This window comes from Phycodurus eques, chromosome 3 (assembly GCF_024500275.1).
Source record: "Phycodurus eques isolate BA_2022a chromosome 3, UOR_Pequ_1.1, whole genome shotgun sequence".
NCBI classification, from domain to species: Eukaryota; Metazoa; Chordata; class Actinopteri; order Syngnathiformes; family Syngnathidae; genus Phycodurus; species Phycodurus eques.
The window spans coordinates 10467343-10495005 of NC_084527.1; the positions used below are offsets into that span (position 1 = coordinate 10467343).

General features: G+C 42.9%; 1 protein-coding gene across 4 annotated transcripts in view; it reads left to right on the forward strand.

Annotated features, from left to right (window-relative positions):
- Positions 1–27663, forward strand: part of sema6a (sema domain, transmembrane domain (TM), and cytoplasmic domain, (semaphorin) 6A) — a 147821-nt gene that overhangs the window by 105851 nt on the left and 14307 nt on the right. For 2 of the 4 annotated variants that reach the window (XM_061671981.1, XM_061671982.1), the window contains exons 13-19: positions 2524–2697; positions 5497–5637; positions 5753–5827; positions 15079–15137; positions 17420–17440; positions 17646–17666; positions 23334–23513. In XM_061671981.1, the coding sequence (XP_061527965.1) occupies positions 2524–2697; positions 5497–5637; positions 5753–5827; positions 15079–15137; positions 17420–17440; positions 17646–17666; positions 23334–23513 (671 nt within the window). The remainder of the gene's footprint in view (positions 1–2523; positions 2698–5496; positions 5638–5752; positions 5828–15078; positions 15138–17419; positions 17441–17645; positions 17667–23333; positions 23514–27663) is intronic. The other 2 variants (XM_061671983.1, XM_061671984.1) reach the window with 2 other exon arrangements.

Here is a 27663-nt window from a genome sequence, read left to right on the forward strand (position 1 = left end):
TTTGTTTTGTGTCTCGTGGTGTTTATCAAGATAAGTCAGTGTAATTAAAAACAAACAAAAAGCTCTCGTTCTAGTTAACATAAAAACTGTTAATGGTTTATAATTCTGGTCTATTCCAATCTGTCCAAAGCCAGTGCATGGCTGATGATTTTTTTTTAAAACTCTTTACATTATTATGAACACAACAACATTATTTTAAGAGCAGTACACCTACTGTATATGGACAGCTCAGCGTCAATCCAACATTTTTTGGGATGTTATTCTAATTGAATTGCTGAAGTGCTTGGCAAACCTTTGATAAGCTTCACTGGTGGTACCAGCGCAGAGCAGATGAACCGCATGAAGAATTCTTCCTGGCTTTTTGCAAGTTATCATCATCCTCATCGCACATCTTGCAGCGGTCTGACCTACATACCGCCACAGCTCAGTTTAGAATACGAACGGTTATCATCAAGGTTAAAACTGCCAGTCTCTTTTCATCAAGACACCGTGATGAAAACACACATAATTCTTTGGTTTTACATAATCACTGTTTTATTTAATTAGAAATGACGCCACAATGAGCAGTGCTTCGCATGTGAGTCGGCGTCAGCGGTTAAAAGCCTTATGTAAGCTGAAAAAAATAAGCGTGGTTGAGGCATATGGGGGGCGTAGAGCGAGGTCTTTTATGATAGCTGTCAGCATCCCTTTGTAGAATACTGGTTTTAAGACAAAGAAGTCAACTGGAAACGTGCAGTAACAGAGTTTGAGACACCCTGGCATCCACCTTTTAGGTCCCACAACCTCAGCTTGCTGAGCACAATGAATCAAAGAATTGAAAGATACTACAAGGAGTCTTCGAGAGATAAAAAAAAAAAAAAAAAAAAAAAACACGAACAACAGAGACTGTATCTCTCAAATCAAATCTCACCGACCTTGGTTCCCCTGAAGATTCTGGAATACATCTAAACCACATCTTCTCTTCAGACTGCTGTTATTGTTGATTTTATTAATTGTTCCAAACAATTTAACAGACATTTAGAGCAAATGCATGGGCGACAAGGTTAAGATGTGACCTTGTTTTAATGAGACTATATTGTAAAATGAGGTTAATGTTCATCTCGCTTCAAATTATATTTCCATCTCATTATTGTCCTTTTATAGTAGAGTGTATCTTTACAGTGTTCCCCTATTTAGCACTGAGAGAATGGCAAACTCCAGCTTCCAGTATGTTGCAAAGCAGCTGTGTGCCATTGCAAACTATTATATAAGTACTACTACGATTAGTTCACGTACAGCCATAAGTTATCAGAAAATAAGGGTGGGTGACACGTATAGTTGCAACTTTCTCCTTGCAGGAGTCAACGGACATGCTTTTTTTTTAAGTGAACTCAATCAACAAGATTATTCGGGCCCTGCTGTGGCCAATCCTCCTTTTGACTTCTGAGCTGCCTGATGAAAGGCACCCTGATTGATACTGTGATCTTTGTGCAATGTTTCATACTTTCATTTTGGTAGTGATAAATTAACCACACACAACTCTGTGAAAGTGGTCCAGAAGAAAGAGGTGAGAGGTGGAAACCTGTAACTTTCATTCCCTGCTGGTGCTCTTCATTGCCATCTGTTACTCATACTGAATAAAAATGACACTTTGCTCGGGCGAAAAACAACCAAAGTATGTCCTTGATTGAAGCCCGGTGCAACGTGACCAAACGTGACTGAAATGAACATCACGAAAAAATTACAGATAGCTTCTCTTCGCCGCACAGCAAGCAACTGAGCACCGCACATCTATCGACGCGCTGTAACAGAAAAACTGCGACCCTGTATCGGATTTGGAGGCTCCACATACAATTGTTCTTTTTTTTTTTTTTTTTTAATTCAAAGACAAATACGTAGCGAGATTGTCACAGAAGAAGCAAATAGCCACAAAGAAGAGGAAACCAGCGAGAATAAGGAGAGTGTGTGGATGTTTTGAGAGGCTGCTGACAAATCGCAGCAAACACTGCACGACAGTCCAGTCGGTTTCTGTCGCATCAGAGTGATTGGCTTCCCTTTGTGCTGGATCTTTGGTCATTTGTGATCACAGTAATCAATTGTTTGCGGCTCAAATCAATCAGTCTCTAGGTGGCCTTGTGTTTATTTGTCGTGAGAAAGTTATCCAACTTTGCTCCAAACCGCAAGTGGCAAATAACTCAACTCAAAAGAGCCACGGCTGCATCAGTGCACTGTACATGAAAATCGGACATAATGGTCGCATAAATTAAGGTTGCAAACGAATGAAACCCTTGATTTACTGAACGTGACTTTGATTTCCTTTATTAAATGTATCAACTATCCACAGTTCAGCTAGTTTCACTCACTAGTCCATGCACTAAACCTTCTTTCTGCTTACATTATTATGACCAACAGTACAAGAGACTGACTTCATGTAGTTGCTTGGATTTTCCACCATGTGAATATATCAAACCAAGATGAAAGTGGATGACATTTATTGATTCCGACCAGAAGATGTAAACTAAGTGTTGGTATTTTGTGTTTCAGCTATCGACTGACACGCATTGTGGTGGACAGTGAAGCGGGGCCCCATAAGAACCGCACTGTGGTCTTCCTGGGATCTGAGAAAGGCATCATCCTCAAGTTCCTCGCTAAGATGAACAACGGTTTCCTCAACGACAGCTTGTTCCTGGAGGAACTAAACGTCTACAATCCTGAAAAGTATGTTTTTTTTCTTTGTATTTCTACCACAGAAACATTAAGACACAAAACATATAATATGGAATAAAAACACCTGGATGCAGTTGTCCATATATGATTTCATACACATAGAACAGAGGGCAACCAACCCCAATATACCGCTCCCCTGACCCAACTTCTACAGTAGAGTCAGCCAAGCAGATGGCTACTCTATCATTTAAAAAAGATTTTTATCAGGTTACACTCTACCCAACCACAGATCCTAAATTAAAGACATCAAACCCAAGGCTCTGGATAACGTAGTTCTGCGGTCGGTGACCACAGCAGAGCCCAGCTCCTCCAAAACTCCTGGCTGATTAAAGGAAACACGTTTGCACAAGCTCACATTGAGGTCTGTGTTTGTCTTCAGAGTCAGCCCGGTGAGCTCGTCTAATACATGACAAGGCTGCCAGTTCATGCACAGATGTGTGTGTTGCATATGGCCGCTGAATGAAGAGTCATTATGAATTTGGCACATAAATATCAATTCCAGCCACATTTTAGACCCTGCCAAGGCAAATGTTTAGTGGTGGTCTAATGGACGAGGGTGAAGGAGCAGCATTACCAACAGAGTGGGGGAGAAATAACAGTGTTGAAGATCAGCGAGGTTGTGCTATTGTCTTGGGTTGCATTGACATGTGCACTGCTATTTTTAAATATTTTTTTCCCACTTTAGAAAAAAATAATAATGTCAACAGTCCACTTAAAGTATTTGCAGGCTGTCAAACTAATAAGAGCATTTCAGCCAATCAGAATCCTTGGAGAAAGCAGTTGCTGGAAAAGGCACTACAACTACAATGGTAAAATCCACCGAGACTAAACAATCCTAAACTTATCCAACTGACTCCTTTTATTGAAAATCATAAGATGCTAGCGAAGCTGTCGGTGGGCATTAAAAAATGAGTCCCAACTTCTAGAAAAACATCCTTCTGCTGGATCCCGTGGGTCATTGCCCAACTTGATTCCAATGCAAGGGGACTGTAAAGGCAAAAAAAAGAAAAATGAACACAATTGCGAAATGTCGACAATTGTCCATCTCTGCATGTCTGTCTTCTTGTAGACAAAAGTCCATGTTGCAAAAGTCAACATAGCATAGAAAAATATATGTTTTTAAAAATATCCACGTTCGTGCAGACATGGCATTAGACAGCTGAGATTGGGGGAAGGAGTTGCACAGCACTGACAGGGGCAGCTTTCAAGGTCACCGCTGTTTGTTAGCCAACATACTGCGGCCATGTGACGGGCCTTATGGAGAGGATGAAGGGCAGGGCCTTGCCTCCTTCCCTCTCTCCTCCCTGTGTCTCCTTCCTGTATCGTTCTCTCAACACGCCGCTCCCCAGCTAGCTGAGCAGCGGTCGGCCGTCGGCCATCTGGCATCACTCGAGTACAGTAAGTGACTTTGCACGCGTTCTACCCTCTGGCTGGCATTAGCTGGATCAGCACGCCACCCGATTGGAGAGCATTACCCAGTGTAGCTGGACTCTAAGCTCTAATTGAGAATGTTAATGCAACATCGAAGCACTGCAAAAGGGGAGGATTAATCCGAGGACGGGGAGAGGAAAGGATTGGAAAGGAAGGACAGAAAGAAAGATGCTGGGCACGCCCCAAGGGATTACAGTGTACTCCTTTGGGGTCGGGTGGACAAAGACTGGCCGGGGACGCGGAAGTGGATTGTGTTCCTGGGTTTTACACTAAAGTGCAGTGGTATTGCTGACTGCTCACCATGGCCATCTGTTGTATCTGTATCCCTTTGTTTTTTATCTCCTTCTATAGCCCACTCCTCCCCTGACCTCATGGTCTTTATTCCAGCATTATCTCGTCGACCTCTACTTCGTCTTAATCGCACCCACTTTTTTATCTCCATAAATGAGCCGTCAAATCTGGTTTTGTAACGTAACAGCAAACATTTCTCTAGTCTTTGTCTTTAAAGACCCTGTAAAGTGAATTAAGAGATATTTCTAAATACAGTATACATCTTTAAAGGTAATTGCTGAAAACGCGCAAAGACCGAGAACTATGTAGTACTCAACTAGGGCGTTAAATGTTTTTCAGCATTTCAGTTTTTTTTTGGAGGCAGTTAGCTAACATGCTAGCTATGCCCAAACCCTGAAATGCATCTTTTATTCGAATAGTCTCCTATGGTGGCCACTTTAGAGGCCCTGTTTGTCAGCCATGAGTGCGCACCCATCATGCAGAGAAAGGCGGAGAATTTCTTTAAAAAAGTTAGACTTGAGAGCCAGCATGTGTTCGGGGCTTCGGGCTGGTGTGGTCGCTTTAGAGCGCTTCGTTGTTGGCCGTGCGTGCACGCATGTCACAGAGAGAGGGCAGTAGAGCGAACGTGGACAGGAGCTTCGTGCTAGTATGGCTGCATTAGAGCGCCTCGTTGTCGCGAAGTGGAAAAGCCACACGATGATCCGGTGAGTTATATTACATCCAACGGAGGCTTTAAGCTGATATATATTCACGGTTCAAACATTTAGTTATGTGTAGGCATACGAAAGATGCTAGATGAGGTATCATCCGTTTTTCTGGGTCATAGTAGAGGTATTTGATTGACAGTTGACATTTAAGCAGCATTTGAGAGCGTAGGCAACGGCTTTATTTTTCATGATTTTGAAGCCTCATTTTATTTCAATCACTCCAATTTGGCAGTGATGCTAACAAAAAGTCTGAGGCGTGTCATCTTTAGAAGCTGTTTCTTTTCACTTTACAGGGATTTTAAACCCAATAAATTCTCTTCATCCTCACCCCATCGTCTACGTTGTCTCGTCCTTCCTCTAGGTGCAATATAGACGGCGTGGAGGACAAGCGCATCGTCAGCATGCAGATCGACCCCAAGGGTCACGCCCTGTGGGTGGCATTCACCTCCTGTGTGGTTAAAGTGCCTCTGTCTCGCTGTGAAAGGCACGGAAGATGCAAGAAGTACGTTTAATAGCCACGGCAGCACAGTGATTCCTCTTCATTTGAAGGCCCAAAAAACAGGCTATTCTAGTCTTTCTAGTGATGTTGGGGTGAATGTCTTTTGTCTGTCACCCAGGTCCTGTATCGCCTCCAGGGACCCGTACTGTGGTTGGGTGTCGGAAGGAGCGTGCAGACAAGTGATTGACACCAAGTAAGTCACTGAAGTCACAGTGTTTAATAAGCTATGGTGGATGAGAAGGACCATATGTATAGCCCCATTTTCACTGCACTACTGCTCTGCTCCGCGTGGCTCTTTTCACTAGCATCACTTTTTTTCATTGGTAAAACCAGGGACTATCAAGTATTATTGTAGTTAGAGTGTTAAGCCGATTTGGGTGACATAAACCACTACTGGTCGAGCAAATTCGTCATCGCAGCATTATTTTCCAAACATACTTGACCCTGGATGCAACTGTATTTTACCCCACAATCATCTCTTTGCTGCAATGCTCCATTTTTCTCCTACCCCTCTTTTGTCATGGAAAACTAACCTCCCAAAAGGAGGATAGTATTTATCTCTGTCCTTGTGTGGTATCTTATGGGGTGCTCCCACTTCCACTGTACTAATAATACTGTATGTATGTTAGGTACACTGAAGACTCTAAATTGCAGTTAATGATTATGTGAGGTGAGGTGACATTGTAAAAGCACTTAATGCCATGAAGGTAGAAAAATGGAATGTAACTGATTTACTTTGGACCTTTCTCTACTCCTTTTATCTCTTTTTGGTGACAGAGAATTATACATTTTGGAAGTGGGGCATCTGAAGGTTCAAATTTCAGCTCTAGCCAGTCCTCTGGAGGTAGCATGAACAACACTCCGTCTTTGGGTGACTTGAATTTGATTCAGCTTTTGGCGCAGTTTGGAAAACAAGCGGCTACTTTTGAAGAATCCTCAGAGCCCATTAAATTAGCAGTCCACTTTAACTCTCACGGCCAAATCCTTGTTCTTGAAAGAAATCTGATCTTATTAGAATAGATGGTAGTATCGTAAATGTTTTGTATTAATAAATTATTCATAGACTTGCAAGGAAAGTAGGTTGAAGATTTTGGAAAATTGATCTGCCCGGGGTTAACTCCATCTCTCGCCCAGTGCCAGCTGGGATTTGCTCCAGCTCCTCACAAGTGGTGCATGTAATAGATGGATGGAAATCATTTAAAATTAACATGAGATAAAAAGTTATAGTTGGAATGAATACTTGGGCCGTCAACTTCCTTTACTTCCAATTCAGGTTTAACAAGTATTTTGGTCCAGTGAATTTGAATGCAATCCTGGCTGTATTGAAAGGCCATACAAGCGTTTTACAAGTTTTTCAATCCGATGTTCCACCTTCTTTGTCATGCCTGGTAGCCTTCATCTCTGGATTTGACATGTCTGTGAGCTTTCTAATTTTATGGTGTGCAAGTGCAATTTCGCTCAGCTGCAAAGGCTATTGGAGGGCCGAATGGAAGGAAAGCGTCGTAGGCCGCACGGTTAGGGGTTGGCTGCTCAGCCTGAGCAACACTTGATGGTCACCCTCACTGTAATTTTGTGGTTGTAGCTGGGACACAGAGCCCGATTATACTCTCAGAGAAAACAGCATATTTGAGTTTTGTGGTGGGAAAAACATTTTACACATGAAGTCATAACAAAAGGACCAGCGCTCCACTGGCTATTTGACATTGAATAAATGTGATCCCTGTGCTGCAAAATGATTAGCCTGGTGTGCCAGTGCTACTAAAGGCGCACATGAACACACACAAAAAGTCACACCCATCCTGTTATTATTTTGCAAAGCTGAGCCAGCAGAGAGTTCTGATTGAAGGAGCCGACAGTGGGCCAGTAATAGCACAAGACAGTAAGGCCTACCGCCTTTGCAATATTTCTGTTGTTTCCAGTCAGCTGTGAAAAGACAAAGTTGCTGTTTATTTTCAAGGCTGGAAACAGGGAAACAAGGCTGGTAATGAAATGTCAAAGAAAACCTGTTGCCATACTGTGTCATTCCTACCTCATTAAATACAAATGCTTGGACAGTGGGCCCTTTGCTTCACACTAGAATGCCACAGCTCTGCCTCCAGTATTTTTTGGTGTCTTCTTCAAAACATTATGGGGACAAATATAAAACAAAACAAATAAAAAAAAACTTATGAACATGTGAAACACAGTTGCAGTGTCCCTACTTTTTGTAAATGGCTCCCTGCTGAAAATTTTCAGTCAGACTTGAGCCTCAGGTGTCAATATATCGTGTTTGTTTGATGCACACAACAGAGGCCACCAACACCAGCATGGAGTCTTTGCTGTATACAGGTGTCATCACATTCTGTCTCTTGCTCCCCAACCATTGCTGACCCTTGAGAGCTTTCGTTACTGACCGGCTTTCTGTCAACAAGTTTTCTGCGCTGTTGTTCCACTCTCTAGGGTAGGATAGGAAGATAGGTGTTATTATTGCAGCCTGATGGTTTCTTTTAACCACTTTGTGTATTTCATCAACAATGGGAGGATGCCTCGTGGGATGAAATGAGGTCTTCTACGATCATGCTTTTCTTGTGTTTATAGAATTACACAAAGAAGAAGTCCAAAAGCCTAATTTCTTTTGGAGACTAGTTGCATGCATTTATTTATGGTTTATCCTGACATTTTCTGGCTCTCGCATGCATCCTCACCTTTCTAACACCATCTGGCCTTTGTGCCAGTGAGACAGCATTGCCACGTCGAGTTATGTCTCTAATACTAACAGCTTGGGCTTTCCTACGCCACTACAATATGGCCCCAAGCCCCCCGCTCCCTGCGGTCCATTCTTGTGATCTAAGATCTGCCAGTCCTGTACAAATCTCTGCATTGAGTTTTGCCTGTAAATTGACTGCCAAGTGAAAATTGTGACTAAATGTGTTGAGCCACGAATCAAAATGAATGGGCTTCTCCAAATTGCATATATGCATGCTCTTCTTCTTCTTCTTCTTTTCCTTTCGGCTTGTCCCGTTAGGGGTCGCCACAGCGCGTCATCCTTTTCCATGTAAGCCTATCTCCTGCATCCTCCTCTCGAACACCAACTGCCATCATGTCTTCCCTCACGACATCCATCAACCTTCTCTTTGGTCTTCCTCGAGCTCTCTTGCCTGGCAGCTCCATCCTCATCATCCTTCTTCCAATATACTCACTATTTCTCCTCTGGACGTGTCCAAACCATTGAAGTCTGCGCTCTCTAACTTTGTCTCCAAAACATCGAACCTTGGCTGTCCCTCTGATGAGCTCATTTCTAATTTTATCCAACCTGGTCACTCCAAGAGCGAACCTCGACATCTTCATTTCCGCCACCTCCAGCTCTGCTTCCTGTTGTCTCTTCAGTGCCACTGTCTCTAATCCGTACATCATGGCTGGCCTCACTACTGTTTTATAAACTTTGCCCTTCATCCTAGCAGAGACTCTTCTGTCACATAACACACCTGACACCTTCCTCCACCCGTTCCAACCTGCTTTGACCCGTTTCTTCACTTCCTGACCACACTCACCATTGCTCTGGACGGTTGACCCCAAGTATTTAAAGTCCTCCACCCTTGCTATCGCTTCTCCCTGTAGCCTCATTCTTCCCCCACCAGCCCTCTCATTCATGCACATATATTCTGTTTTACTTCGGCTAATCTTCATTCCTCTTCTTTCCAGTGCATGCCTCCATCTCTCTAACTGTTCCTCCAGCTGCTCCCTGCTTTCACTGCAGATCACAATGTCATCTGCAAACATCATGGTCCACGGGGATTCCAGTCTAACCTCATCTGTCAGCCTATCCATCACCACTGCAAAAAGGAAGGGGCTCAGGGCTGATCCCTGATGCAGTCCCACGTCCACCTTAAATTCTTCTGTCACACCTACAGCACACCTCACCGCTGTTCTGCTGCCCTCGTACATGTCCTGTATTATTCTAACATACTTCTCTGCCACTCCAGACTTCCGCATGCAGTACCACAGTTCTTCTCTGGGTACTCTGTCATAGGCTTTCTCTAGATCTACAAAGACACAATGTAGCTCCTTCTGACCTTCTCTGTACTTTTCCATCAACATCCTCAAGGCAAATAATGCATCTGTGGTACTCTTTCTAGGCATGAAACCATACTGTTGCTCGCAAATACTCACTTCTGTCCTGAGTCTATCCTCCACTACTCTTTCCCATAACTTCATTGTGTGGCTCATCAACTTTATTCCTCTATAGTTGCCACAGCTCTGCACATCACCTTTGTTCTTAAAAATGGGCACCAGTACACTTTTCCTCCATTCCTCAGGCATCTTCTCACGCACTAGAATTCTATTGAACAAGCTGGTCAAAAACTTCACAGCCACCTCTCCTAGATGCTTCCATACCTCCACAGGAATGTCATCAGGACCAACTGCCTTTCCATTTTTCATCCTCTTTAATGCCTTTCTAACTTCCCCCTTACTAATCATTGCCACTTCCTGGTCCACCACACTTACCTCTTCTACTCTCCCTTCTCTATCATTTTCCTCATTCATCAACTCCTCGAAGTATTCTTTCCATCTACCAAGCACACTGCTGGCACCAGTCAACATATTTCCATCTCTATCCTTAATCACCCTAACCTGCTGCACATCCTTCCCATCTCTGTCCCTCTGTCTGGCCAGCCTGTATAGATCATTTTCTCCTTCTTTAGTGTCCAACCTGCCATACATGTCATCATATGCCTCTTGTTTTGCCTTTGCCACCTCTACCTTTGCCCTGTGTCGCATCTCAATGTATTCCTTTCGCCTCTCCTCGGTCCTCTCAGTGTCCCACTTCTTCTTAGCTAACCTCTTTCCTTGTATGATTTCCTGTACTGTGAGGTTCCACCACCAAGTCTCCTTCTCTCCTTTCCTGCCAGAAGATACACCAAGTACTCTCCTGCCTGCTTCTCTGATCACCTTGGCTGGAGTGGTCCAGTCTTCTGGAAGCTCCTGCCGTCCACCGAGAGCCTGTATCACCTCTTCCCGAAAAGCTGCACAACACTCGTCCTGTCTCAGCTTCCACCAAATGGTTCTCTTCTCTGCCTTTGTCTTCCTAATTTTCCTCCCCACCACCAGAGTCATCTTACACACCACCATCCTATGCTGTCTAGCCACACTCTCCCCTACCACTACCTTACAGTTGGTAACCTCCTTCAGATTACATCGTCTGCACAAGATGTAATCCACCTGTGTGCTTCTACCTCCGCTCTTGTAGGTCACCCTATGTTCATGCCTCTTCTGGAAAAAAGTGTTCACTACAGCCATTTGCATCCTTGTTGCAAAGTCTACCACCATCTGTCCCTCCAAGTTCCTTTCCTGGATGCCGTATTTACCCATCACTTCTTCATCACCCCTATTACCTTCACCAACATGTCCATTACAATCTGCACCAATTACGACTCTCTCTCTGTCTGGGATGCTAAGAACTACATCATCTAGCTCCTTCCAGAATTTCTCTTTCACCTCTAGGTCACATCCTACCTGTGGGGCATAGCCACTAATCACATTACACATAACACCCTCAATTTCAAATTTCAGCCTCATCACTCGATCTGATACTCTTTTCACCTCCAAGACATTCTTAGCCAACTCTTCTTTTAAAATAACCCCGACTCCATTACTCTTCCCATCGACACCATGGTAAAATAATTTAAACCCTGCCCCTAAAGTTCTAGCCTTACTGCCTTTCCACCTGGTCTCCTGGACACACAATATATCAACCTTTCTCCTCATCATCATGTCAACCAACTCCCGAGATTTTCCTGTCATAGTCCCAACATTCAAAGTCCCCACATTCAGTTCTAGGCTCTGTGTTTTCCTCTTCTCTTTCTGCCGAAGAACCCGCTTTCCACCTCCTCTTCTTCTTTGACTTTGACCCACAGTAGCTGAATTTCCAACGGCGCCCCGCAGGTTGACGGCGCCGGTGGCGGACGTTGTTAACCCGGGCCACGACCGATCCGGTATGGAATTCTTTGGATGAACGCTCATATTTGTTTGGCAAGGTTTTAAGCCGGATGCCCTTCCTGACGCAAGCCTCTGCATTTATCCGGGCTTGGGACCGGCCTACAGTTTGCACTGACTTGTGCCACCCATAGGGCTGCATTTGCATATATGCATGCTCTAAACCCTCATATGTCAAACTCCAGCAGGCTCTTCTGCTGTTACTATAATGTAGCCACTATGGGACAAATGGATAGTAAATTTCTATTGCGTCACTGATAGACGCTGAGGTCGTAGTGTGATTGCTCAATGTTAATTCACAGGGAAAAGCTGTGAAATCTATTTTAACCATGTTGTCCCTAATGTTAATCTGAATTGGAATCCCAGTGGGATTCCAGTCACTGATGGTGTAGTGGTACACTTGCCTGACTTTGGTGCAGGCAGCATGGGTTCAGTTCCCACTCAGTGACGATGTGAATGTGAGTGCGAATGTGCCCTGTGACTGACTGGCGACCAGTTCAGGGTGTAGTCCGCCTTTCGCCCGAAGTCAGCTGGGATAAGCTCCAGCGTCCCGCGACCCTAACCAGGATAAGCGGTGTTGGAAATGGATGGATGGATGGACAGTGGGATTCCAGGCTTCCAGTGTTTTGGTTTTGGTGGGGCAGATGATGCTTTGCCAGATTTTTATTTTTTTTTCCAACTTTCTGAAAGAGTATTGATATGTTGTAAAATTAATTTCTATAAATGAATCCCTAATCTTCATAACCCTATTTTGGTGTAATTTAGTGTAAATCTGAGTTGACTGTGTTCCCACTTGCTCCTCCCTTTTTTGGTCATGTGGGGCAACAAACCTCTCTGCCCCAGTTTGCCCTGGAAACAGCAAAGTGATTGTTATGACCCAGAAATTCTGTCCAACAACAACTGACTCTGCAAGTCTGTTTTTTTTTTCTTCACAAAATGTCACTGGAGTGGTCCTGTCCAAATAAAATCCCAGTGAACATGGTGGAATATGTGACATATTTGTTATTAGGTTTTGGGTCCCAAATCATCAAGCAACATCCTTTCAGCATCTGTGACAATTTTGAAAAGATAAACTTGATGCATATTATTATTAAGCATGTATGCATCTACAGTATCTCTCAATGGTTTTTTTCTTTTCTTTTTGGGGCACTGCTATAATGAATGTATCGCATAAATGTTGGCCTCCCAAATGTGTTTTTTTCCCTTCTATATAAGACAAGCACTCCGATCCAATAAAAACCCTTAAAAACAAAATTTGGCATGTATGCATAGAGGGGGTCAGGGTTTACAGTAACTGTGAGGAAATCTGGTGCTGAAAAAAAAGCTGGCAAAGCTCTCAAGCTCAGAAATGCTGCTGGTGACTGAATTATTGTTGTGGTTTTAAAGAGTGAATGGTTATTTCCACGAAATGACAGTTATGGTGAAAATCTGTTTGTTATCCTCCGTGAACCTCTTGGTACTTTTCCTTGTAAGGTTTTCACATTTTCTGTAACGGGACTGGGTTGGTTGCTGGATCGGGGGGCAGCAGGCGGACCTTCATGCAGTAATTGTAAGCAGAGGCGGGTGAGGAAGATGAGAGGCGGGATGAGGTTTGTGAGAAGCTGTCATGCGTGACTGTGATCCTGCTTGACAGTTGGTCCGCTCTGTTTCACAGATCTCCTGCTTGCTTGGTGGTCTTTCAGGCTGAAAACAGGTCTCTGTGCAGATTGTAGCAGAAAATAGCATCTCCAAAAACCTCTCCCCCTCACCCTTTATTTCACCCCTTCTGTGTCATGTGATGGCTCTTAGGGCTTGGCTACATCTCAGCGCACTGGCCTCGGCCCATGTGATTGGGACTCATATCTGAACAGATTTTGGATGCAGAAGAGAGAATAAACTAGCTGAAAGTCCAGTTGTTGCCCAGTGACACAGTTAAGCGTCTGGCAGATGAGAACTTGAGCACCTTTGTTTGCATCATTGGTTAGCCAGCAAAATTGCGAGTTAGTTGGTTATTATTACCAGGCCCATTTCTACCACTCCAGCGTGCAATTAGCTAGCCAGTTCTGCCTAAACCCCAAAAGTGCATCTTCCCAGCTCAGTGTTATTTAAATTCCCAAGTGAGGTGACACTGCGGACAAGCCAGCTACTCATCTGCCAGCCCTGAAAGACGGTTGGTTCGCGAGTTAGCTTGTGGCTAGCGCCTCTTGTTGCAGCGTGGAAAGCCCTGCGACGACCTGGTGGGATATATTCCACCCGTCGAATACTTTTAAGCCAAAGCTGAAACATGTAGGGATGATTAGGCATAAGAAAGATACAAGACGAAGTAGCATCCTTTTGTCAATTCAGTGGACATGCCCACGGCGTTTGAGAGTGGAGACAATGGCTTGATTTTTCATAACTTTGAAGCCTCATTTTATATCCTTGCTGATTTTTTTCAAACCTTCAAATTTGGCAGGGTTGTTGGCAACACTCTTCTCTGTGGTGTGTCAAATTTACAAGGAATATTTATTTGCACTTAAAAATAAGAATCTGCGTGATGGCTTATGAGCAGAATTAGCTTGCACACGTTAGCCTGGCCAACATGTTAACCATGCTCACAATGCTCATGACTAAAAGAATGTTAACATTTGACTTCACTGGATTAATATGAACTAGTTTAACCTATGTTGATGTGCTTCTTCAGGTTGGACGGGGAGCTTTTTAATGCCGATATTTCTGCCACTTTAAGTAGGCATAAGAGGCACTTCATCCAATGCACGAAATGCATTTCTCGTTATCACCACCACGGAGTTCACCACTGCACTCGTATTGGTGGTCATCTGCTGTTGGGAATGATGTATGAGCAGCAGAGTCACCAGCAGGTGCATTATCTTGTCTGTATTCTGCGGGGGGAAATTGCGTGCCTCACTTTGGACAGGCAGGACTATTCTTCAACTTTGTGCTCCACGGTTCAGTCATTTTGTGAACAAAAAAATTATTGGGATTTAAATTTGAAGTAACAAAGATGGTCATGGGAAACGTATCCTGGTAGGAGTATACATTTCATTTAGTGGAGTTAAAGTGAAAGTTGCTAGAAATATAACTAACAAAGTACAGTATACAGGATTTGAAAATTCCACTGATGTACAGTAATGAAGTATTACATTACAAGACATGAAACATGGGAAATGTCTCACAGAAAGTGCAAAGAAAACATATATCATTTGGTACCACCAGAACGTGCGATGGGTTCTGTGCCAGTTATGGATTGTTTTTAGCCTACATGCTTCTTTCGTCATAACCCTTTGGCTTGAGACCTCAGGGTGCCTGCTTGGTGTTCTTTGATGGCGTTCCAGTTAAAGGCCTCCTGCAGGCTTCGCCGAAGGATTGCTAAGAAATTTGCCGCGTCGGAGGGATGCTTTTGTTGTTGTTTTCCAGAAGCGATGTGACTCGGATCGCACCGGCTCTTGGCCCGCTTCCCGCTGCTGACCATGATGTCTCTGTTCCCTGCAGATCCGCCTTTGAGCAGGACGTGGAGCATGGTAACACAGATGGCCTGGGAGACTGCCAAAGTAAGCAGGCCCTTTTTCCCTCTCTCGTATATTTCCTTTTTCACGACCATAGCCATCCCATAATACACACACACTGTATGCTAACTCACCCTCTATCCTCTGTTTCCGTCTTCGCTGCCGTCACCTTTTTCCCACCCCCCATCTGTTCCGCCATCACAATCCTCTCTTTCAGCATCTTCCATCCATCTGCCCCATTCTCTCTCGTCCTACACTCCACTCCCCTCCATCTTTACTCCCCTCGGTCAGTCGAGCTCTGTGCCCTGTGGCGCAAAGACTGTCTTCCTTCTTGTACACTGTCACACAAACATTCAGCGCCACAGTGGGTAAAAGGATTTTGCTTGTGTGTGCAGTCACTCATTTTGTGACACAAAAACAAGGCGTAGAACTCTCAACCCATTTAGCGAGCCTCAAATATCTTGATACAAGAGGGGAAGAATCATACATTGTATTCTCGACCCCTTTCCTTTTCAGTTTAGCTTGAATTGACAATCGTGATACACTTGCTATTCAATGTGTTCTCGGTAGACTTCAGAAAGCGCTATATTAAGTTCATAGCTTCCAATAACACAAGCCTCACTAGACTTGAGCGAGCTTATTACCCACAGCACACACTCCTAAGAAAACATGTTGCCACAAAACACTCCACAAACATGGTGGCAAAAAAAAAAAAAAAAAAAAGTTTGCTGTAATTTTAAAGCGGTTAAGCTTAGGGATTGTTATATGATCATTCAGTTACCCTTCTGTGAGCGTATTTGGTAACCCGAGTGTGTGTTCACCGATTCGCCAGATATTACACGGTGGTGCTTTGATATACTATACGAATGACCCAACGCAGCAGTTTTTCGAGATACGAGCTGTTGTTCGACAAGTTTTTTAAATTTTACTTGCGATAAAAAATTTGATATACGAGCACTGTTGGCAGAGAACGCAACTCAACATACTTCACAACAAGCAGCAGTTTGGCAGATAGTGAACATCCATCCATCCATCCATTTTCTGAGCCGCTTCTCCTCACTATTATGACCTCCTCACTAGGGTCGCGGGCGTGCTGGAGCCTATCCCAGCTATTATCGGGCAGGAGGCGGGGTACACCCTGAACTGGTTGCCAGGGAAGGGCACATACAATCAAACAACCATTCGCACTCACATTCACACCTCTGGGCAATTTAGAGTCTCCAATTCATGCATGTTTTTGGGATGTGGGAGGAAGCCGGAGTGCCCGGAGAAAAGCCACGCAAGCACGGGGAGAACATGCAAACTCCACACAGGTGGGGGCGGGGATTGAACCCCTTTCCTCAGAACTGTGAGGCTGACGCTCTAACCAGTCGTCCACCGTGCCGCAGATAGTGAACAATTCTTCCAAAAAGAGGCTTTCAGCTGTTGACACTCCCATTTGAATTTTCCTGTCAAACGAAATTCCACATTCTGTATTTAAAACAACCACGTATTTTGCTTTAGATAAGCCCATTTAGCTTAATGCTAACAAACAATTCAAAAGGTTATAGACGGGCTAATGAATAGCATCGGTGTCACAGTGTCATAACCCTGTAAGCAATGGCTATTTGAAAACAAAGGGTGGAGCAAAACACACAGCCAGACAATATAACAACACTCACAGGCATTCTTTTGTCCTCTAAAAAGAGCAACTAATATTACTGCAGCATACTGAGCCAATTGTGAAACTCTTCTTCGTGTGGGTCTCTGTCTGTAATATACTGCCTTTTGAGTTGAGAGCATGGTCAGGGTACAAAGTAAACTCGTATCTTAAGGAACCACTGTATATTGCAAATAAATTAAAAATATTCATCAAACGTGAAAAGCTCACGAAAAATATTGCGTCTGTGGTAGAAATTTCGGGATTCTAAGTAATTAAATTACTGCCCTACAGGGTTGAGTTAAACTATTTTATTTGGTTGGAAAGGACACGAGAAAGTGGCGTAACATTTTTTTAAGAGGTATATATTCTATACTTTCAATGTTTATTAAAACTTTGTTCTAACTTTGTTCTTCTTTCTAACTGGATCAAACCAATCAAAATAAAAAATTTCAAAATGTGGGAAGGGTATGGATAATTTGGAGTCCAGTGTATGGAAATATCCTGGTTAATTTTATTCTATTAATAATACAATGCCAGTTCAGACAAAAATGAATCTTTTTTTCACGTTAGTCACATATAAAGCAACAAGGGTGATGATGAAATCCTTTTGTGGTAAAGTGAATGTGAAAGTTTCTTTATTACACGCAATAACATACTTTTTCTTTATCCTTTCTTCTATTTTCAGATACCTTCGTGGCACTGAATGGTAAGTATCCCGCATTTACCGTAAAAAGGCAATCAAATGACCGAGCAACATTTTATCTCGAGCACTGTTTCAGTCCGGCCACACCTCCTCATCTCCTCGATGAATTTTTCCCTCTCAAGGAAATGAAAACTCCTCCCACCTGTATAGACGGGTTATTAACGACCACGTGTTTAACTGAATTTATGTCATTCCTTCTTTTTGATAGACGTTCCTTCCAGTTATAAAGGTAATGAAACACTCAATCATGGCTGCTCCATCCCCCACCCCCTTCCAATTCGTAGTGGCCCTCCTCATGCAGCCCTACTCCTGTGGCCCCCTATAGGAATTAGAAATAGATCTTTAATCAAGATTCTGATTTTATTAGCTCAATTAGACCCTGTCATTCTCTATGTTAACACCCCCTCCCATTCCCCTCTATCCCCTCTGCAATTGCATCGATTAGCCATGACCTTTGCTGCATTAATTGGATGGATCTTGATGTTGGTGGTTAAAGGCCTTGATGGTGAACAAATGTCTCGCTTGAGGAACATGACAGGCGTGAACAGAGGAGAAAAAGCGGCTTGGATTAGCTCGAGATGAGATGAAAAAGTAAACAAATCAAACAGACAGACAAAAAAAAGTGTACTTTTCCAACAAACATAGCACACAAACAAAACAATATAATATTCACAAAAACTAAACATTATATTCACAACTTAATGAAACTGTTACCAGCCACCCAGTATTGTGAAGGGGGTGCGTTTACCCCAGTAGATAGCTGCACCAACCACTATATTATGACCTTTAGAGTCATCCACCACCACCCTCACCCTAAACAAATGGGTGGGTGTATGGTGGGTGATGCACCATCAACCGCTCTGCTAAAAAACAAAAAACTTTATTATTGTTATTATTTTTTTTAATCCCAGTCTGTCTGTGCTGGCTAGTACCAGCCGGTCTGCGGGCCACTCCTGTAGTAGATCTAAGTGTTCATCAAAAACGAGGCAGTTAAATCTATTCCTGAAGTCTATTTGTTATTTTAAGTCACTGTAACATTGTGCATAGTTTGAACATTACCACTATGCCTAGATGTAGGAAAATAGAAAACTGTACTTAGATAATGAGTCAATGAAACATGTATTGTACTTTTATTTGCATTAAATTCAGTGATTCTTTTGAGTACCACCAGAGGAAACTTTTGCAGTTTCGGTACATAAAAATAACTACAATTAGTTCCGGCATCACCTGTTGCCATCATAAACCTTTTTTCTTTTTTTTTCTTTTTTTTTCTTTTTTTTAACAGTATAGGCAATATTCCAAGTCACATTTTAACAATCTTAACTATCATGCATTCATATCATGTAAAAATAAGTCAACCCTGGTTGTGAATATGTGAACACAATAAGACGCTCAACTTTAATGAAGACGGGCAAATATCGCCTTTGAACATTCATAGAACAAATTGTGTGGCATAAAAAAGTCACAAACACTATATATATATATATATATATATATATATATATATATATATATATATTGGGTTTTTTTGTTTGTTTTTTTTCGGAAAATGTCACATTCTGATTTGCACGCCCTCAGGGTTCGTCGTTTTGCTGTATTGTTAATACCTTTCTAAGTGTAAGTGTTATTATTTGATTCAACCTATTGTATACAACTGTGTAAGTGGTCATAACGTTGAGACTAGTCCGTGTGTCTCTCTCACGCAAACATCTCCCAGCTGCCACATGAAAACAGTCAGATCCATGCAAAGAACTTTAAGAATACATATCTTGAAGTCCTTCCACCCCTGCATCCACTAGCACCCCCAATATGGCTGTACCCCCACCACCCCACTGTGATCCTCCATGTTGTTTGAGCTCCAGGTTCATGGAAAATGCACCTACGCCCATAAACACATACATCCACACATAAACACACACTTAACAGCACAAACACACAAGCCCTTCTCTCAGTGGCAGTGTGAGAGGTTAATATGTCATTGAAGATAAATAAATGCCTCCTCTCCACTTTCCCCTTCTTTACTCCAGACGAGACATGCTCGCCTCGCTTTTAATCTGTAGCGAGGGGAAAAAGAGAGAGGGTGTACATCCTTTGGCAGTTTATGGCACTCCCCCACTCTTCCGAAAGCTCTGAGGCTCGCTCTCTCTCACACTGTATGTGTGTCATCTGCCTGAATTGCACTTCCCCTGGCGGTAAGGGAATGAATTATAAAATAGGCCTGTCACACTAATCTCTCAGCCTTGGGCCAATAGTTAAATAAATCATTTTAATGATTGCCACGCCACACGGAGGAAGAAGAAGAAGATGAAGTGGAGGCTCTGGATGGTGTGGAGAGGGTGTGTGCTAGTTTACCAGCATCGTCAGTATCACCCACCCCCCTTCTTTAAACACAAGCATAAACACATAGTGAAAGACATCTGCTGGTGCCTACACACGCTGCTGTCACCTCCATGGTAAAAATCAGAGAGCTGAGCCCCACAAAGGCTTCATTCTATTAAGTGAAATGTGAAACCGGTGCCAAATTGAGAAGGACGGCTTAAGTGGGCACGTCACATGCTAATGTGATTAGGCTGCTTTGAAAATAAACAGCAGAAAGCTCAGATTTGTGATACATATTCATGCTCGTGATTAGAATGAACCTTCAGTTACCTACTTCCTATATATTCGAACCTTTGAATTTGGGCATTATTGCCTGAGAATTGAAGATTTAAAAGAAAAAAAAAATCAGAATACTAAAATGACACCCTTCTCCAGATTGCACAGCAGCATTTTATGGCTTCTACCTTCTGCCTTGCTCACAAACAACAAATCACAGATCAAGATCAACGCCAAACACTTTTATACTTTTTTATGTCAGACTGTCCCATGTCATTGAATTTGGTTCATTAAAATATTAAACAAAAAAAGTTGGTCTCACCTAACCTTACTTTTATTTTTCTTCACTAACATAATCAAAATGTAAAGATTTTTAAGGTAATAACATTTTTATGCAATAGTTTAATAATTTATTCATTTTAATTTAAATGTTAAATAAATAAATACATCCACTTCCCATACCGCTTTTCCTCACGAAACTTTAACAAAACAAATCAAATACAATGTATTACAATATATATAAAATCAACAGCACCAAATTATACACATTCATACGTAGATCCTAACCTCCGCCTGTGTGTGATTTATTATTTTATTATTTAATCAGACGTAAGAATCCCAAAAATCTCCAAATGAATTCAAAAGTTAGACGTTGACAGAATCCTATGTTGGGGGGGAAATGTGTGACAGTGTGTATTGACAGCGTTAGAAGCACTTCTCCATGTTTCGTAAAATGTTGCTCGACATGAGCGCCGCAAAGAAGGAAAGTCAGCATGTCGTCATCCTTCATATGAAAGGTGTGAACCCTCTGGCGATGGTGGAAAAATGTGATTATACTCTGCTAGGTCCAGTCGAGCTTTGACATGTCAGTCAGAAAAGGAGGAGGAGGAAAGACGAGAAGAGAAGGACATGACAATGTGAAGAGACACATTTACTAATGAGTTTCTGGCAGAGTCCCCAGGGGGAGTCACTTTTTGCCTCTCGTAGCCAAGCAGCTGTCCTTGTGTGCTTCGACGGAGGGAACTATGTGTGCGAGCATGTGTATGTACACTGCTCACCAAAGCTTCAGGATATTCAGCCTTGGTGTAAACTTAACCTAGAATGAACCTCAAATGAACTGTAACCTTAACAGGTAATTTGACCTTTCCGAAATGGGCAACTGTTCAGTGTTTCAGTACTTTTTCCAAGGTTATACAGCGAACCCCAGCATATCTGTGCATAAAAGGGTTACTTTGGCACCATCTTGTGTCATCTTGGTGGTACAAAACTATGTTGAAGTGAATTAAGGAGCTTCATTTATACAAAAGTAGTGCTTTGCCTCCATCTTGTGGCATCTTGGGGCCAAGGAACTATGTTGAAGTGAGTTGAGGAGTTTCATTTAAATAAAAGTGGTGCTTTTCCGCCATTTTGGGGCCAAGGAACTACAACCCCAATTCCAGTGAAGTTGGGACTTTGTGTTAAACATAAATAAAAAGAGAATACAATGATTTGCAAATCATGTTCGACCTATATTTAATTGAATACACGACAAAGACAAGATATTTAATGTTCAAACTGGTAAACTTTATTGTTTTTAGCAAATAATCATTAAGTTGGAATTTTATGGCTGCAACACGATCCAAAAAAGCAGCGACAGGGTCATGTTTACCACTGTGTTACATCACCTTTTCTTTTAACAACATTCAATAAACGTTTGGGAACTAAGGACACTGATTTTTGAAGCTAGGTGTAATTCGTTTCCATTCTTGCTTGATGTACAGCTTCAGCTGTTCAACAGTCCCAGGTCTCCATTGTCGTATTTTACGCTTCATAATGCGCCACAGATTTTCAAAGGGAGACAGGTCTGGACTGCAGGCAGGCCAGTCTAGTACCCACGCTCTTTTACTTCGACGCCACGCTGGTGTAACACGTGCACAATGTGGTTTGGCATTGTCTTGCTGAAATAAGCAGGGGCGGCCATGAAAAAGACATTGCTTGTATGGCAGCATATGTTTTCCCAAAACTTGCATGTACCTTTCAGCATTAATGGTGCCTTCACAAATGTGTAAGTTACCCATGCCATTGGCACTAATACAGCCCCAAACCATCACAGATGTTGGCTTTTGAACTTTGCGTCCATAACAGTCCGGATGCTTCTTTTCCTCTTTGGCCCGAAGGACACGACGTCCACAATTTCCAAAAACAATTTGAAATGTGGACTCGTCGGACCACAGAACACTTTTCCACTTTGCATCAGTCCAATTTAGATGAGCTCGGGCCCAAAGAAGCCGGCGGCGTTTCTGGGTGTTGTTGATAAATGGCTTTTGCTTTGCATCGCAGAGTTTTAAGTTGCACTTACGGATGTAGCGCCGAACTGTATTTACTGACATTGGTTTTCTAAAGTGTTCCTGTGCCCATGTGGTGATATCCTTTACAAATTGATGTCAGTTTTTGATGCAGTGCCGCCTGAGGGATCGAAGGTCACGGGCATTCAATGTTTTCGGCCTTGCCGCTTACATGCAGTTATTTCTCCAGAATATCTGAACCTTTTGATGATGATATGGACCGTAGATGATGAAATCCCTAAATTCCTTGCAATTCTACGTTGAGGAACATTGTCCTTAACCTGTTCGACTATTTTCTCACACACTCGTTCACAAAGGTGAAGCTCTCCCCATCTTTGCTTGTGAATGACTGAACAATTCAAGGAAGCTCATTTTATACCCAGTCATGGCACCCACCTGTTCCCAATTAGCCTGTTCACCTGTGGGATGTTCCAAACAGGTGTTTGATGAGCATTCCTCAACTTTCTCAATCTTTTTTGCCACCTGTCCCTGCTTTTTTGGAACGTGTTGCAGCCATAAAATTCTAAGGTAATGATTATTTGCTAAAAACAATACAGTTTATCAGTTTGAACATTAAATATCTTGTCTTTGTAGTGTATTCAATTAAATATAGGTTGAACATGATTTGCAAATCATTGTATTCTGTTTTTATTTAGGTTTAACAGAACGTCCCAACTTCCTTGGAATTGGGGTTGTATGTTGAAATGAGTTAAGGAGTTTTATTTAGACAGAGGTATCGTGCTTTGCTGCATCTTTTGGCACTCTATGCGCAAATATAAACCATTTTACGGTGCATCAATTACTTGATTTTCGTTATTTGTGGCAGGACTAGGCTATTCGCGGGGGAAGACTGTAGGTTCATCCTTAAATTTCACCAAAGCCTAATCAATATCCTTACCTTTTTGTGAGTAGTGTCTGTGTACCGAGGCCTCTCTCGGGAAACCGAGCGCCTTGTTAACCTGTGTTGTGTCTGGCAGGCCACCGTCACCACCATCACCACCACACCCTCTCACTCCCCACGCCGGCCCTACCCGAGGCCGCCGAGGGCCCCCTGGGGCGGGGCCGCATGGTGGAGCGCAAGGAGCCCCCCGTCAGCTCAGACACAGGGGAGGAGCCCTACATGGCCGTACCCTCTCAGACTCAGCCCGAAGCCGATGGTAAGCCTTGGAACGCAACAGATGCTCTTGGTCCGCTGTCACCTGTGGCAGGGGGGGAGGGAGTGGGGGGGCTTGTGAAATTGAGATTTACAGCTGCGTGGCTGCTTCCAGCTGACGAGAGGTACAGATCGGTTTCTCTCTTGCAGACAAATTGCTTCACCCTAACAAAAAAAAAAAAACACACACATACACACACATTCAGTGCTCATTAGGATGTGCACTCAGAAACGGTCACGCACAGGCCCCGTGGGATCAGATTTATCATCCCCAGACTCTTACTGTCCCAGAAGAGACGTAATATCCAGGCCATTACGCCGCCGATGTATCTATTTCCAAGATGGCTGTGTCTCGGTGACATGACATCGAGCGTCCTTTCCACCCGCCTTTTACCACCCGCCTGACGCTGCGTCACATCGAGTGACGGTTCGTTGGATGGTTGGCAGTGACAGGATGAGGAAAAGCGGGCGTTTGTCCTTAGAAGAGAAAGTGTTGTGAAGACATTACAAATGTTAGGAAAATCACTTGGAAAGTGCTGCAGGTAGAAAAAAATAACAATGATTTCACAGTTGAAATAATGACAAAATTAAATCACATTAAAATAAATTCACTCCTCTCATATGCATGTAAATTGACGACTCAATTGAACATAGGTGTGAATGGTTGTTGTCTCTTCGTGTCTTGCTATTGGCCTTACAACTTCAAATACCCCTGTTAGTGGCTGGCGACAGTCCAGGGTGTAAACTGCTAAAATGTGACCCTAATGAGGTCAAGCGGGATAGAAAATGGATGGATGGGAATCAAATTTAAAGCGGCAAACAAGAAAACAATCCATAACATTTTGTAGTAGAATATAATATCCCTAAGCACCACGATATAGTCGTGGTTAACACATCTGGGTCATAGTCAAGAAGTCTCTCGTTTGAATCCAGCGCTGGCCCTCCTGTGTGTTCTTCCTGTGCTTGCGTAGTTTATTTCCGGATACTCCGCCTTCCTCCCACATTCCAAAAACATATTCATAATGAATATGATCCCTCATAAGATGTACCTATAGGAACACAACGTGAATAATATCTGGCATTCCAAGTATCATCACATTATTTACTCTCTAAAAAAAAAATATGAATATAGTCCTACATAAACAAATGTGTATTTTGGAGTACAGAGGTTGCAGGGTGTCAGCTGGAAGCAGCGAGCGGGTAGATCCAAGCACAAAAAAAAGGCCAGTGAGCTCAAGACAGCATGCATTTAGCCAGCATCACGTTGTTGTTACCTGAGCAGGTGCATCACTGGAGCTGTAACTTTAAGTGTCGCACACGTATTAAACAGTAAAGAAGATGTTATAGCTTGTGTTTGGTGGGGGGGGGGGGGGGGGGGGTGTAATGCTCCAGTCAAGCATGCTCAGGTAATGACACCCAGGACTCACCTTTCCAAACAAGCTTCCTGCTGGTGTATGTTTCCCGTATGATTCATTTTTTTTAATTCTCATTTGATATGTCACTTTTTCCTCCGTTATATTTCAGCTCTTGAATATTTTCTTTTTCCGTAAAGATTCAGCTGCAGTGATCTTTGTTTGAGTTGCGTTTCTGTGAGCAACTCTGGATATGTTTGCATGGCTTCAAGTCACCTCCTTTTGTTGCTGTTAGTTTTGCGGCTATTTATATGTATTTGACTTTTTCCAACTTTGTTTGCTTTGATGGTATTACGCACAGTTTTGCCTCAGTACAGCTTAACGCATCTCAGCATGCCAAACTGAGCACCGCAGTCAACAGCGTTCATTTCCCATCCTGCCCATCCTGTCTTCTCTTCCTTCGGGTTGCTCTTCAGCTAACAGCTGTACTGTGAAAAACTTCAGCCAACTGTCCAGAACTCCTGTTGAAGTGAGAAATCAAACTTTTCAGTGTGCCTGACAATAGACATCAACCTGGCTGCTGCAGAAGAAAAACATGATATTCACTGGCCATATTAGGTACACCTGCAAAATCTAATGACACCTAGTACAAAAGCGGAATAATATTACTCGGGTTTAATTGACACTGTCAGAGATGTGTTAATTTAGAGCCTTATACAGGTACATCTTAATAAAGTAGAATAGTGTCAAAAGCTTACGTTAAGTAAGGTAGTTCAATTCAAAAGGTGAAACTCATAGAGAAACACATTCAGAGTGAAATATTTAGCTTGGAGCAAAACAAACCCCAAAATTCATCACCTCTAGAAACTAGAATATTATGTAACATACAATCAAGAAACAATGAAAATTACTTTTAATGTCGAAATTAGGCAGTAATTGATTAATGAATCCATATAATGTGTGAGTACTGAGATACATGGACTTTTCTACCATATTCTAATTTATTGAGATGTACCTGTAGATAACTTGAATAGAAATGGATGTCATGTACCTCAATATATGGCACTAGAACCATGTGATTTCTTCTAGCCAAAAAGCAAAATGAGGATGATTATCATGGAAAAAGTCTGACTTTAATGATGTCGTAAAACCATCCATCCATGTTCTATCTCACTTGTCCTCGTTAGGGTGAGCTGGAGCATATAGCATCTCAAAATCAGCTGCCATCATCCTAAAATTAAGCGCTATTGAAAAAGGACAGATGGATCAATTGTGCAGGTGTCCCTAATAGTGTGGCATTTGAGTGTATAAGAATCTAAATGGTAAAAAGTTTGAGAGTCAAATGTATCAGCTCCTATCAGGAGCCATTGTTGAGATAATTTGGCGCTTTAAAAGAAATTAATCCCCCAACTCTTTTTTCCATTTGCGGCGACGACGTTGCAGGATCTTATCTCCTAATGAATATTCTTATTAGGCCAAAGCCGCCACAGTAATTAAACAGGCGCCGCAAAGTGAGGAGTATTAACGAGCCGTCGGCGTCTTTATCGGCCGCTTCAGTCGGGGGGCCCTTGCCGTCTCGAGGTGGCTTTTTTTTCACAGTACATTTGAGCTTTGTCTGTGTGTCTATCTGTCTAACTCACCGAGCCCCGATGACCCTCTCACCTCGAACCACGCCACCCTGCTCCGAACACCTCGCCATCTCCTGCCACTGTGACCCCTCCCAACATCCAACAGGGATGGCATGTTCCAAGGCTATACCTTTTTACAAGTGATTCCTCAACCAATTTATGAACAACCCCCACCACCATCCCCTTCCCCCCTAATCCCACCCCCCTCCTCATTCATTCTTGCTCCTCCCTTAGCAGACTGTCTCCTCTTCAACAAGACTCATATCTCTTCCCTTGTCTAAATGAATCCCCCCTCCTACCCCCTTTGGGCTCTCTTCCTTTTTCTGCCGTCTCTCTTCCTGTCAGCCTCCTTCCCCCCTCCTCCTCGCCCCTTACATCCACCTTCCCCAGCCCGACCTGTAGCCACCGCTGCGTTGCTCCAATTTATGGCTTCATTACAGCAGCTATCTACAGGAGACGGACGGCGGGTGAAAGAGAGAGGCAGCTAGACGACAGGGGCAGGAGACATGGGAAATAAGAGAGTGCAGGAAAAGCAATGTGCATGATAAGGATTTATTTAACAGACAAGGAGAATCACACGGATGTGAGCTAAAAGGTAAAGACAGCCGAGAGGTAATACAAACAAAAGAATCAACAAATGAAAAAGTGAAGAAGAAATTGAGGTAGCGCGAGGTTCAGAAAATAAACGATGTTCATGATTTATTTGTTCGTGCATTTACCGAAGAAAGTTGAATAATAATTAAAGTCAAAAGAATACAATGTCACGCAGCACAAGAAGGATGCTCAGTTACTGCCACACTTGCTCTTTTCATTTGATTGTTTTATAAAGGAAGTGTTTTGAACACAATTATTGACTGCACCTATGACATTTCAAGGTTACGAAGAGCGCGCAATGAACTGGTTTGCGCAGTGGCGTAAGAATACGTCGTCACGCAGCGCAAGAAGGCACACTCACTTACCATTGTCTGTACAGTACTTGCTGTTTTTTTTATGCAATTGTTCTATATTTATGCCCTAGAAATGTTTTTATGACTCTATTGTGGCGCCGCATTCCAACGTACAAATTTGGCTTACATTGCTGCTGTAGGAACGGAACTCAGTTTTGACCCCCACCCCTTCGTCCATATTGAGATAATTGAAGGATGTCTGGTGGAATACACAATGTTCGTCTTAA